This window comes from Phodopus roborovskii, unplaced genomic scaffold, assembly GCF_943737965.1.
Source record: "Phodopus roborovskii unplaced genomic scaffold, PHOROB, whole genome shotgun sequence".
In the NCBI taxonomy this organism is placed as follows: Eukaryota; Metazoa; Chordata; class Mammalia; order Rodentia; family Cricetidae; genus Phodopus; species Phodopus roborovskii.
Window position 1 is genome coordinate 4,915,314 of NW_026126578.1, and position 14,307 is coordinate 4,929,620.

At 45.2% G+C, this 14,307-nt stretch overlaps 1 protein-coding gene across 1 annotated transcript in view; it reads left to right on the top strand.

Annotated features, from left to right (window-relative positions):
• Positions 1-14,307, top strand: part of Lmcd1 (LIM and cysteine rich domains 1) — a 63,189-nt gene that overhangs the window by 36,201 nt on the left and 12,681 nt on the right. Inside the window, exons 3-4 of the mRNA XM_051203587.1 lie at positions 2,490-2,745; positions 10,565-10,900. Coding sequence (XP_051059544.1) covers positions 2,490-2,745; positions 10,565-10,900 — 592 coding nt within the window. The remainder of the gene's footprint in view (positions 1-2,489; positions 2,746-10,564; positions 10,901-14,307) is intronic.

A 14,307-nucleotide genomic window follows, 5' to 3' on the forward strand; every position in this document is an offset into this window, starting at 1 on the left:
CTATAAAATTTCAAAGCCCACCCCCAATGGTCAGTGATATCCTTCCTTCAGCAAATTTCTACTTCTGTAAGTAGATAAAAATCACCATCAGCTGGGGGCCAATTATCCAAACATGTGAGACTATGCAGGATATTTCATATTCAAATCACAACAGATATTTAAATTATTGAATGTCAGTCAACCTGGTTTGAAGGGAAAGCCCACTATCCAAAAAGAGGGAAGAATTGGCCACATTAATGCTACTTAGGTTCTTTGGGGATGTGTATGTGTCCTTCACAATATGGGTTCCTAACAAGAAGTGGGGGTAGAGTGGGGTGGTGTCTTCTCAACTGTCACAGTGCAGCAGTCTACCCAGAGTAAGAAGAGCACAGCTGTCAGAGGAAGTAACATGAACACACTATCTCAATGAACATCCTCATGTCTGCTAATGTTTCCCTGTCTTAAACGGTTTGCATTCCCTGTGGCTCCGGTAGCATCCTGGAATTCCATATTAACCAAAACAGCCCAGAGCAGCCTCTCCATCCATGTCCACATATAGGGTACAGGGAGATTAAAGGGTCAAGGGGAACACAAAGGGCTTACAGTTGGGGCTTTCCTGTGTCCTGACACACTGAGCTTTTCTTTCCACTTCTGCTGTTGTCACCTCTCAAGTGAAAATGACTATCACTGTCTATTACCAGCCTCCCAGCAAAGAGAATCCAATGGACTATGAATGAGACGCCCGCTTACATATAACAGGGACTCTTCTGTGGGACCAAAACGAAAAGACTTCTCATGTGTACCCTGCACTACCCTTAAGGTCCTTTTTTCCTATGGTGCTGGGATAAGTCCTTCAGGTCATAGATTTAACTCTTGTCACATGGCAGTAAACCAGATGTGAACAATCTGTCCATCATGCCACCAGATGTGAAGCTGCCTGGCACTAAACAAAACTTGGGACCTTTTTAGGCTTTCTTAATGCAACAGTTTCCAGACTCCAGAGCACAAAGCACCGATCTCTCATCTGTGCCCCACCTACTCACATTTGGGAGTGAGTCAGGGGTAGCAGAAGTATCCTATGCCCCATAATTCTATTGCAGTTTGGCTTTCTCCTGCTTTGTGTTACACTTCACTCTCCTGCCATGCCAATTGTGAGCTCATTGGAGGTTCCAGTTAAGCTCCCTCTTCAAATGAGGTGCACTTCTCAACTCCATCCCCAACACACACTATTAAAGTTTTGGGGCTACTGGTGCTTCATTGAAGGAGGCTGAACTATAGGATGTGTTTGTCCACATCCCAGGATTTTATCCACTAGATGACAGGGCACCCTGCCTCCTAGCCATGATAATAAAAACTACCAACATTGCTGACTACCCACTGAGGGACATGATCTGAGTTGAGTGACCATGGCTGTAAGACTATCCAATGATATCTCTGACAGCCAGATATAAAAAGCAAACAGGGTTGTTGGGTGTTGTTTTTACCCCATAATGCGTCTACAGCCAAGACCCCTTGCCTTGCCCTAGTCCCTGCGGTTGGTCTTAACATTGCTCACTTTTTTTTTAACAATCTCTTAAATTTGCACACACTGGGGTGTCTGAGACACTGCACAGCAAACCTATGGTGACAGGCCTGTGAAGGGAGGGAAGGGAGAACACTTTTCTTCTCACACCATGGAACTCTCTGGAGTTCTAAACATTAACAGCATGACACAAAACAGTCAAACACTTTCTTTTATTAATTGTCAGAGAGAGAGGCACCAGGGCTTTCAAGTGAACTTGAAACTCCCCCAAAATGTATTTCCTCCTCCTGGGCCCCTGACAGAGCCACCCTCCAGAGACATCAATCTCCCCAGCTGGAAGGTTTTACTCAGTTCACTCCCGTCCCCCTGGCTTCTGTCCACAAATCTGAAGAAAATTCCCACCAGATCTCCCTTCAGTGGGCATGCTGCAGAATTTCAACCAGAACTTATGCAGCTCATGAATCATAGGAGACAATTTTAATGATTCTTAAGAGCAGCAAACTTAGCATACTTTTGTTTTATAAAGGGCCAAGTAATATTTTAGGTTTTGAGGGTCATAGGGCCTCTGTTGTAAATATTCAACTGTGCTGTTCTAGCTCCAAAGCAGCCAAGGGTAGGCATACAAAAAATGAGCATGCTGTGTTTCAATAAAACTTTATTTGTAAAATGAAAGTCAGGAGATGGGTTCAGACCACAATCTGCACACATTTTGAATAAATTTGCTTTTGCTGTGGTAACCACCAAGAGGAAACTGATGCCTCCTCAGATGATATTTGCTTTCTGAGTTCCCCAAAGCTAGACAGAAAGAGAGACAGGTGTTCTGCCCCAATGCTCTTCCCTGTCCCAAAGACCTTGTCTGTCTGCTGCCAGTCTTTCCAGGTTAATAAAGTGAAACTGTGTGCTTGGGTACAAAAGAGTAGATGATGCTGCTACAGCCAAAGCACGTCTTCTCTGGAGGATGACCCCACTCCTTTCCTTTGACCCCCAGGAAAATTTGCAAGTCTTGTAAATGCAGCCAGGAGGAGCACTGCCTGAGCTCTGACCTAGAGGATGATCGGAAAATTGGGCGCCTGCTGATGGACTCTAAGTATGCCACCCTCACTGCCCGGATAAAAGGTGGAGATGGCATCCGGATCTATAAACGGAACCGCATGATCATGACCAACCCCATTGCCACCGGCAAAGACCCCACCTTTGACACCATAACCTACGAGTGGGCTCCTCCAGGAGTCACCCAGAAACTGGTAAGAATGGCTTCTTCCTGCCCCATTAAGTATGATCTTGTTCACGAATTCCTGAAACTCAGCAATGAAGTAGAAATGGCCACAGTTTCAGCTCTACTCCTGCATCAGTTTTTCTCACCCACAGGATGGAGAAAAGTGTTCATATGAATTCTTGAGGCCTTTCCAGTTCTATATAGGGGCATTGTATCTTTGGAGCTCCTCACTTATGTACAGGGGAATGGCTTGTCACTGCTCTGTGAATGCTCTTCTTTCTCTGCAAGAGGTTCATTTCCATATGAAGTGATCTGGAACCCCCAAAAGCCTATGGGAAACAGAAGAGCAGTCCTCCCTCCTCAGAATTGGAAGCCTCTTGATTTGAGATAAATGAATCAATGAGTAGCTCTTAAGCTTTCATGAACTCTGCCACCCTTCAAGGGAGAGATTGCCTTACACAACAAGAAACAAAGAATAACTTTTGCAAATAGCCCAGGTGAGGCAGGATCTGGTGGCTAGCCACAGAATGTAGCATTCGTGTGGTGGCAGAACCAGGATATGCCAGGGGATCCAGAAATCTAGTCTGCCCTCAGCTCCCAGGGTGTGCAAATCATCAGCTGGGGCTCACAAAGTCAGTGGGACACAATCCATCAAGAACTGGCTTGGGGTATCAGGAAGAGGCTGGTGAAAGCCCTGGATATGATCCCCATCTAATCAGAGACAGCCATCAGAGGGTCGTGGTGAATGCTGCCTTGTAAAACTGCCCGACTACAAAGCCTTCCTGTCTGCCTCACAGCTGGCTGGCCTCAGTTCTGGCACTGGACAACACTCTCTTCTTGTTCACCCTCCCTTCTCTGTTTTCATTACCAAGTGGTCAAGCCTGATTGAATTTTGGAAGTGGGACATAATCAGGCTGTCCATCATCCTTCCCTACCAGAATGAAAGCTAAAGAACTCTATCAACCTTCCGAGCTGATGCCCATCAGCCTGCCTGTGCCTTTGTATCAAGAATTGCTGTGCACAAGTCGCCAAACTAAGAGTATTTCACTCATAGCCTTGTTCCAATTCCCAATGTGTTAGACATATACTATTATTGCAATCAGGTACCTAGAGGGAAACTGGGACTCAGAGGTGCTCTGCAACTAACCAAATGCCCAGCTGATTTAGGTGGAACCAAGCCTTGATCTCAGACCTCCGTACCCAACCCCATCAAATCCTATATTTCTTCAGCCCCAACCCCACCCCAGGCCATGTGGGAGAGGAGGCAAGCAGGAGAGTTAGCTTATTTGAAAACAGGCTTCCAAGAAGGGAAAGAAGGTTGAGTAGCCTTTGGCCACTAGCCAAGAAAAGAGGGGGAAAGAAAGAAGATGGAGGGAACCAGCATCTACTTAGCAGTCTACATGTATGTCTTCTGAATGCCTGCCACTCCTGTCACAGCCACTCTGTGGCTGAGTAAGTCACAGCCCATTTTAAGGGGAGCACACCCAGGCTTATGAGCCTCATGCCTCATGATCTGCTGTCGCATCCAAGGTGAACACTGACAGTCAACAGTGATCTGCCTCCCACTAGGCCCATCATACCCCCAGCATCCTACTTAATACAGATTCTGGGTGCTGTCACCTGGGTTTGATGTGTGAAATGTTCTTAGCTAACAGCAAGAGAAAACTCAGGAAGAGATGCATTGTACTGAGGGCTGCATGTGCTGACTCCAGGGCCCAGGTATATTCTCCTGCAAAACCCAGGAAACAGCCCTTTGCCTGTGCCTTGGCTCTCAGCACAAGAGATTTCCTGGTGTTTATGGAATCTAGAAGGCTCTCCACCTGAGATGCCCACATCAGATGCAGAGCAGGATATTACTCTAGCCCCCAGGAAATTTATAAATACTAGATGAGTCTTTCCAGCTGGGTTGCCTCTCCCTAAAGGTCAGGGTAATGTGACTTTAACCACCTTCCTAGAGAGACACCTGGAAGATTGTTTCACAAAAACCAGACCACTACCAGACATCACTGGGGTCTAGACTTCTAACTCTGCCATCTTATTCTATGCTGTATTAATCCATAGTGATTACCTGGAGGCCTGGGCTGAGGAGGATCATAAGCCTTTCATCAAGGATCAACTAGTAATGTCTGTCATGAGCATGGCTAGAGGAGTGATGGCAAACAGGCAAGACATACACCAATGGCAAGTGGATATGCAGGGTTCTTGACAATGCAAAGATGGAGCCAACCACACAGTTGCAGCAGGAAGGCTGGACCCCGAGGAAGGAAATCTCCCATTCCCCAAAGCCTAGTCAAGAATCCATTTACAACTACACATGCCCATGATCAATGCAGAGTTGTTAAGGGACACTGTGGGTGCAAAAACAATAAGTAGCAATGCTATGGGATTCCTGGAAAAGGATAGAGCAGATACTGAAGGCCAAAGAAACAGAAACACTCAAGGGATAAGAGATCCAGATACTAGGTGACAGGGAAGAAAAGAACTTGAGACCGAAGCTACTGAGTCCCAAGCTATTGCTACTACATATTGCCTGTATGAGTCTAGGGCCCACTTAACCCTTCTGTGCCTGTTTCCTGGGTTATATCAGTGCCTTCTTCCTAGGCTTCCATGAGAATTAAAAGGCTTAGCAGATATATGAGTCTCTGGAATATGACAAGATCCACCATATTGTGGTCTATTCCCACCACTGTTAAACTACTAAACTTGAATGAATCCAGTTCTCTAGCATAAAAAGCAAATACTTCCCCCAAGAGATGAACTCTGTGACTGGACTTCTTGAACAACTGGAATAGTGAGTTGTTGACAGAGTAGCTCTTGCCACCACTTTCCCAAATTCATTCTTTGGCTAATGGGGCAAAGACAGTCCCTGGACAGCCTCTAAAGGAGGCTGTGTGGGTAGCAACCACCCAAGCTGTGACTTAATCCAACCCCAAGCCCTATACCCAACCTAGACATTGGTATATTCAGCTATCATTTCTCACTGTCCTTTGATGGCCACAGCCCCTTCCCTGCCACCCCTCATTGCCCCCAGAGAGACTGACCCTAGATATCCACTTCTACTAAGCATACCTGTCTGAAGGCTCCCTTCCAGTCACAGCTAGTACCCTCTGATTGCAATCTGGTAATGCATGAAAATCCCTTCACTGCTTCCAAATGATTCCTACACACCCAAAAGACTGAGCCTTGGTTCTTGAGAGCCACCCAGGTAACACTGTCATGCTACAATCCACCTGTTATTTCTCGATAACTAAAAAAAAAAAGCCACCACACCCATGCCTCTTAATACAGGGTCGAGAAGAATCCCTTCTCAGATGGGATGGCAGCTGTGTGGTGTCTCAAGGGATCTATCTGTCCTTGCATTAGCTAGAGGGCCTCAGCCTCCTTGGCCAGATGGAGCCCTCTTCCCCCTTTGGCCCTCTTCAAGCTGCTAACTGCAGTAAACTATCAGCTTCTCACTCTGTTGTGAGGAGGGTTCAGCAAGGCTGCCTCAGTCCTCTCAGAGTGGTCGTGCAGCCTGCCCTAAACTTGACAGATGACAAAACTGAAGTTCACAGGGGCAGGCAGTTGGGGAGATGAGTTATTTGCTGAGCCTCTGCCCCACCATCCCAGGATCTGGGCACCTCCTGTTTCTGGGAAAGCACTTGGAAAACAATTGAACATGTGCAGATGGACCTGGAGTTGACCAAGTGCACCATGAGAATTTTGTGCCAGCAAAGATGCAGATGGGGTCCCTGGGATCGAGGACACACTCAATATGAAGGTGTCCATGGTCAGATGTCAGTCTGACTTCAGAAGAAGCTGGCTACATGGCACTTGTCCTCCCCAGAATTTAGTTTTTTCATAAAAACTCAAATGACTACCAGGCCTGGGACATGACCACCCAGGTTCTTCCTCTGTGTTATTTAGCTTCCTGTTGCTATGACAAATGCAGATAAACTACTCATAAAGACGACAGGGTTGTTTGGGCAGGCTCCTAGTTGGAGGTCTTGGTCTGTGATCAAGTGGGTCCATGTGACACTACAGTAGGAACATGAGGAAAGCTGCTCACTTCACAGCAAGATAGCAAGAAAGAAGGGACCATGGTCCCTCTATATCCCTTCAAAGGCTTGTGCCAAAGTGACCTAAAATCCCATTATACTCCACCTCTTTTAAGTGTCCACCACCTCCCAATAGCAGCCAGCAGGAAGCCAAACCATTAACTCATGAATCTTGGGGGACAGTCACCACTCACATTGTGGTACCCCTGCTCATTGTGCCCAACAGCAGCTTTGGCTGCTCACTGTGATTTTCAGTGGACCTTTACATGTTAGTCCCCATATTTCTAAGGGAGTCTAGCTCTGAGTGGTGAGAGTCAGGTCAGCTGGGTTCACAGAGGATGGATAGGCAAGCTGGTGATGAGGTTTACAGCAGAGATGAAAACACCACCCAGAATAAGCAACTTGCCTGTCAATTTTTTGTACTGTGGCCCTGACCTTTGTCACCCCCTCTGACCTCCCATCCCTGAGACCTACTAATCAGATCTCTGGCTAAAAAGGAAACAATAGTTATCTGTAAACACATTAATATTCACACAATTACCAATCACATGAGGAGTGCTATTGACTTGAGACCCTGTCGATTCTACTCTTAGAGGTGCTGACACATATTTTAAAATTAATAAACCATGAAATACCATATCCCCATAATGATCTAATTATACTCTTCTTAAGAAAAGCAATTTTAAACTAGATTGGTTTTTCTTTTAATCAGGAGTATTGCCCATGAGGTAAATGAAAAAAAAAAAAAACGTTCCATTTGGAAGGGAACTAAATGCCACTACAAAGCTGGCAAATCTAAAATGAGCATTGTTTTCCCCCAAAATGAGAATGTGTGGCTATGCCTCAGGCGAGTAAAAGCTCGATCAAGCACCTCTCAGGTGTTACCAATAGTCTCAGCACCTCTTCTTGGAGCACCTGTGAGTTTCACACTCCCAAAGCATGAGGAACTTGCCTCAGTTCCACCCCCACCCCCACCACTAGGTGCTTGGGATCCCAGCTGATTTATCCCATACATTTGTTTCTTGCCAGTGTTTCACTGAAAAGCAATTATTATTAGTCATTTCCCCTCATTGCGATCACAGAAAAAATGGCAGAAACAGAAACAACTTAAGAAGGAGGATTTTTATGACCCCCCATTTTGAAAGGGTATAGCCATCAAGGTGGGCAAGCCATGGTGTCAAGAATGGCTCCTGACTGTGACAGAGAAAACATATAGCCAATGATTGTTCACAGTAGAACAGGAAGCAGAGAGAGAATGCTGGAACCACGGCATTCCCCCCTAAGTGACCCACCTCCCAAAGGTTTTGCAACTCCCCCAAAAGAACACCACCAGCAGGGAACCCAGTTTTGGGATGCATGAGCCATGGGAGATACTCCACATTCAAACTATGACAGTAATGTAAGGTCTTGAAGCAACTTATTGTATCAGTGACTGAGACTCACAGCCCCATGCAGATTCTTGGGTGCCACAACTGCCCTGCGAATCTATACTTTAGAGGGTTTTCCAAAAGCTTCTCACACACTGTATCAGTTAACAAACATGGCAGCTAAGTAGTATAGGTGCATTTCAAAAGAAGGAAAGTCACCAATAGGAAAGCAGGGGGAAAGTAAACTGACCAGTGAGCAGCTTTGTCACCAAATCCCAGAGCCTGCTGGACTTGCATGGTGCTCACTTTTGCAACTGAGAAACATGTGCAGAGAGAGGGTATGGAGGGGACTGAAGTGACACAGCTAGCGTGCTTACGACCAGAATTTCAATCAAAGATGGGCTAAATCCAGAACCTTCACTCTAAGGGGCATCTGCCCTCAGGGAGTGTATGATTGCATTAGAAGGTAAATATACACATGCACACACACCCAACACACATTCACAGCTGGCCAACGCTTCTAAGTATTGAAAAGATGAGCAGATTTTTTTTCTTCACTAGCATCTCCATCAGAAGTAGGAGTTAAGCAAATCCACTGTAGGACCAGAGAGAAGACACCCCTGCTAGGCCCAGGTCAAGTGAGCTCAGCATCTCTGCTTTCCTGTTGCCATGATTCTGTAACAGTTTTATCATCTGGTTACTTACTGCCCAGCAAGTAACAACAGAGAAGAGGTTGAAAGTAGTGACTTTGCTTTGGTGGTACAAGCAAATTTACTGTGCTTATTTTTTCCTGTTTTTGAAACAAAATACCAACCAAACACAGCTTAATGGGTTCTTATGTCTCATGGTTTTGGAGTACAGCCCATCATGTTGAGAAAGTGATAGCAGCAGGAACTCTAGGTGGCTGGTCAGATAACATCTGCAGTCAAGAAGCAGAGAGGAAGGAGAATGCTGTCGCTCAGCTGTCTTTTTATTCTCTCTGAGACCCACAGCCCATGCGACGGTGCTGGCCACATTCAGTTAAACCTTTCTAGAAACAGTCTCATAGACACACCCCAAACTATGTTTCCCTGGTGACTCGAAAGCCAGTCAAGCTGACAATGCATATTAACCATCTCACTTGTCATCACATTCATTTCATGGCTGAGAACAAGGCAAACTGATCTTCATTTCCATCCTGATGGAAATTGAAATGAGTAGACAGGTACCCTTTCTCTTCCGAATGCCATCCCAAAGTGAAAATCACCGTAGTGTATAGGGAATGAACATCAAACAAGTGCAGCCATCAGCTAGCGTTGCCATGCCCAGTCAGTGAGCAAAGGGAAAGGCAGCTGACAAGTGTAAGTCAGTGGCAGAGCCCCTGCCTAGCATGTGTGCTGGCTTGGGTAAACCTCCAGGGAGAGTTCTTAAATGCTTTGTTGGTCAGAGGATGGCATCATATAGAGCATGGATCCCCTGGGGCTCCAGCTTGATGAATTCAGACACAGGTTCATATCCTTGCTTCTAGCACCAAGGAAAAATACAGAAGCAGCTCAGTACATACAAGCTGCAGAGCATGCATTTCCCCTTTGCATTCTCTCTCTCACACACACACTCACCTTGAGATATGATACAGGTATTGCTTTGTGAGTTGTAGAAGGAAAACTAAAGTAAAAAATAAACACAATGAGGCCGAGATGACAGTTCTGTTACTAAAGTGCAAGCCTTGCAAGCATAGGCCCTGTGTTTAATCCTCTAGAACCCATTTTTTTTAAAAAAGCAGGCATTCTGGCACATGGAACCCAAGTTCCGGAAAGGCAGAAACAAGTCCAAGGCCAATGAGAGACATTGCCTCAAACAAAAGGTGGATGGGCTCCTTCTTTACTTTCCGTTGCTGTTATAAAACATTAACCAAGAGCAACTCAGGAGAGGAAAGTGTTTATTTCGCTTACACTTCCAGGTCATAGTTCATAATTAAGGGAAGTTAAGGCAGGAACTTAAGTAGGATTTCATAGCAGAACCTGAGGAGGAACATTGCTTGCTAGCTTGCTCAGGCACCACCTGAGTGCCCTAGGAATAGTACTTCACTGGGCTGGGACCTCCTACATCAGTTAACAGTCAGACAATCCCTCAATGCCCACAAACCATCTGATAAATACACTTAATTCAACTGACTGTTTTTCAGGTGTGTCAAGTTGACGGTTAATGCCAACGAGGACAGTGGCCCTTGAAGAACAGTAGCAGCCAATGTTGGCCTCTAGCCTCTGCATGCATATACACACATGTGAACTCATACACACAACACACACAAGAAGGAAGGGAGGGAGACAGGGACAGCGACTTATATTTCTATCACTGCTAACAGTAGAAGATCAGCATTTTTGTTTTAAGTAGATTGTGCCTTAGCTTCTATGACCGTGAACTGCAGCCATATGGCATTGTCTTTCCCACTCCATTCCCCTAGGGCCTGCAGTACATGGAGCTCATCCCCAAGGAGAAGCAGCCTGTGACAGGTACAGAGGGAGCCCTCTACCGCCGACGCCAGCTCATGCATCAGCTTCCTATCTATGACCAGGACCCCTCTCGCTGCCGTGGACTTGTGGAAAGTGAGCTGAAAGCAATGGAAGAATTTGTCAAGCAGTACAAGAGCGAGGCCCTTGGGGTGGGTGAAGTGGCCCTCCCAGGCCAGGGAGGCTTGTCCAAGGAGGAAGGCAAGACACAGGAAAAGCCAGAGGGCACAGAGACCACTGCCCCAACCACCAATGGCAGCCTAGGTGACCCGTCCAAGGAAGTGGAATATGTAAGTGTCCCTTGTCTCTGGTCTGGCTGAAGCTACCTAGGCCAGGGCTATACTGTCAGGGTCCCATTTTACCATACTCTCCTTTCATTCATGTGTTTATATACCTTCAGTGAAGGAGGCAGGAGACATCACTCATGGGAAATATCACCAGGTTACTTCCATGGAAAGGATAATTGTGTAGGACAGTGGTTCACCACCTGTGGGTCACAATCCCCTTAGCACATCTCTAGCTCCAAAACTATTTACATTATGATTCATAACAGCAGTAAATTATAGTTATGAAGTAACAAGTGAAATAATTTTTATAGTTGGGGGTTGCCTCAACATGAGGAACTATATTAAAGGGTTGTATCATTAGGAAGGGTGAGAGCCACTGCTTTAGGATAATGCCACCAATGAACAAATGGTCCCAGCTTAAGGAAAAGGAATCTAGCCTCCCTTGGGGTAGGGACAGGTTTTGAAATGACTCAGGAACATCCAAAACATAGACTGTGAGCAGGAGCCTTGTACCCTCTGAAGGAGTGAGCATTTACAAAAACACATGGTGTGTTCAAGAAAACAAGGTACAGTAGACATGCTAATAGAAGTTCCATGTGCATGATGGCTCAACAAGCTGGGGAAGCCAGGAAGGGTGAGTTTCACACTCTTTATGCATTCATTATGGCATCATCTGTTGGGTCCCAGGAAGTCAATCAAGGAAAGGTCACTGCTCCCACATTGGTGGGAACTCTGGCTGGGGACTTGATCTAAGGGAGCAAGCTGTGGGTCAGATGCAGGACATGGTTCCAGCTATATGATTGCCAATTTTCCCTAGTAACAGTATGGAAGATGCACATACCTGGGATGGGATAGGTAGGGCATGTTGAGAAAACATAAAAGAGAAGCCAGGGTTTCCGAGCTGAAATTCCTGTGTATGGACTTGCCTTAAGCTGTTCCACAGGCCAACAGTAGAATCGTGGGGCTGATGGCCTCTATGTTCATACCCTGAGAGCCTTATCTCTCCCCTTCAGTCAGGTGGCCTTTTCTTTTCTTTTCTTTTCTTTTTTTTTTTTTTTTTTTTTTTTTTTTTTTTTGACCCTACTTAACATTTAACTATAAAAGTTCCAGGAACCTTTGCTAGGTCATCATCACTGTGGCCAGATTATCTGACATAAGCAAGTGAAGAGAGAAAGGTTCTATTTTGCATTGTGGTTGCTTAGGATTTAGTCAGTGGTCTCTTATCACAATATATAATTGAGCAAAACATCACAGAAGAGGGATCACGTAGATGCATGGGAAGTACCCAGTAGACAGAAAGTGCAGAGAGGAAATAAAGAGTCCAAGGCAAGATATTGCCTCTTGGGACAGGTCCTCAGTGATGTATTTCCCAGATCTAACTAGGCCGTTTGTCACCTCCCGACAATGTCATCACATTTATTAGCTCAAGGTCTTCCTGATCTGATGGTTTTTAGAAATGCCCTTGCAAACACCTCCAGAGGACCACTTTATTAATCCCCTGGATGGTTCTCAATCCAGCCAAATGGACACCCAAGATTAGACATCATGGCCCTGAAAAATGTCAGGCAGGGAAGAGGCTGGCAGTCTCTAGTAAGCCAGGCAGCCCACAGAAAGATGGCCCAAGAACCTGGTTACCCTGTTGCTCCTGGCTCTGAGTTCCTTATGTACCTCCCAATTCAAACCCAACCTTGGCCTCATAAGTTTTTAGCTGAGAATTCCCAGATTTGGGGTTTTTTCTTTATTATTTAACAGTGAGATTTGTTTTTCAGTTACTTGTTTATGTCTCTCTGTGTGCATGTACATGTGTGAATGCAGGTGCCTATAGAGTCCAGAAGAGAAGGTTGGATTCCCTGGAGCTAGAATTACAGACGGTTGTGAGCTGACAGATATGGGTGCTGGGAACCAAACTTGGGCACTGAGCCATCTCTCCAAGTCTTGTCAGTAATACTTAAAAGACTTATTTGTTGGGAGGGATATATGTGTGAAAGATGTTTTTAAAAAACTAAATCTAGTTACCATAGAAATTTCTGGTTTTTATAAACTAACTGTTCTCCCCCCCACACCACTCCAATTCTGCCCACTATCCACCCTTGAATAGTTGTTTGTATTTAAAGAGTAAGTTTTAAAGAATTCCAACTTGGAAGAGAAACTCTTGATGTCATTGTGACTTCTCTGAATTGCCATTCCCAAGGGAGAGATGCCGTCTGAGAGCATATCTTGTCCTTGACTAAACCCCACATATTTGTTCAACAAGGAACCAGAACAAAGATGCATTGAGATTCTGGGACCTTGCCTGTACTTAACTCTGGGGAATATTTGTGATATTTTGGAAGCATTTAAGTAACAACAGGGACCATTAAATGGTATATGTCATAGTCAGAAATAAGCAAGGAATAAGGAGGAAATTATTAGGATGAATTTGTCTGAAACCTACAAAAGATGCAGTTAACTATCCTGTCCCAACCACAGTTTTAACTCACTGTATCATTAGTGGGGTCACATCTGATATCATCTGTAGATTCTGAGAGCTTGTTCATCTCTGCATTTACAGTGATTATCTTTGATGTAGAGAGTTGGTACTCAACAAACATAATCCACAAGAAAATCAATGTTCAAACTACAGTGGGCTCGAGAAGGTGGGAACAATTTGGACAGCATTTTGCCTAAGATAGTGGCATTCCCTTTTCATGTTGCTTAAGCACAAGGCTTCACTCAGACTTCCAGGGTCTCTTTAAATTCTCACAGTTGCCTGATAGAGTGATTTCATGAGAATCAGGTGAGGTGTAGACTCCCAGCTGCACAAACAATAGATCGATTGTCCAAGACTCCATTTCCATAATAGTATGCAGAGGATGCTGAGTTAAAACATCCTGCTTGCTATTGTTCCAGAATAAAACAGCTAGGTTCTCTACCTCCTCAAAGCAGGAGAAAGAGTACCAGTGAAGGCAATTCGGGAGCAAAGCAGGCCATAAAGCTGTGTCCCCAGCAACCTCACTGCCAAGTGAAGGCCTGAATTACTCTCTGAAGCTGATGGATGGATGGATGGATGGATGGATGGATGGATGGATGGATGGATGGATGAAATGGGTAGATGACCTTAAAGGAGCCCTGATTTTTTAAAAAAAAAAAACATTACTACCCAGTATTCTTGGGGTTATTGTATTATGTTCTAGAAACACAAGCATACAATTTAACATTGTTTTGTATCCTTCTACCACCCATTCCTGCCCTTGACACTGAATCATGGTTCTCTGCCACCCAATATCTCCCATCATGCAGTGTTGCATGCTGCTACACACCCTTCATTGCCCCAAAGTCTTCTTAAGCTAGGCCATGTCCTTCCTCTAAAATCTCATTGAAGCATCAATGGTCATTAGGCTGTTTAGTACTCGCCACCTGCATCCTGCCAC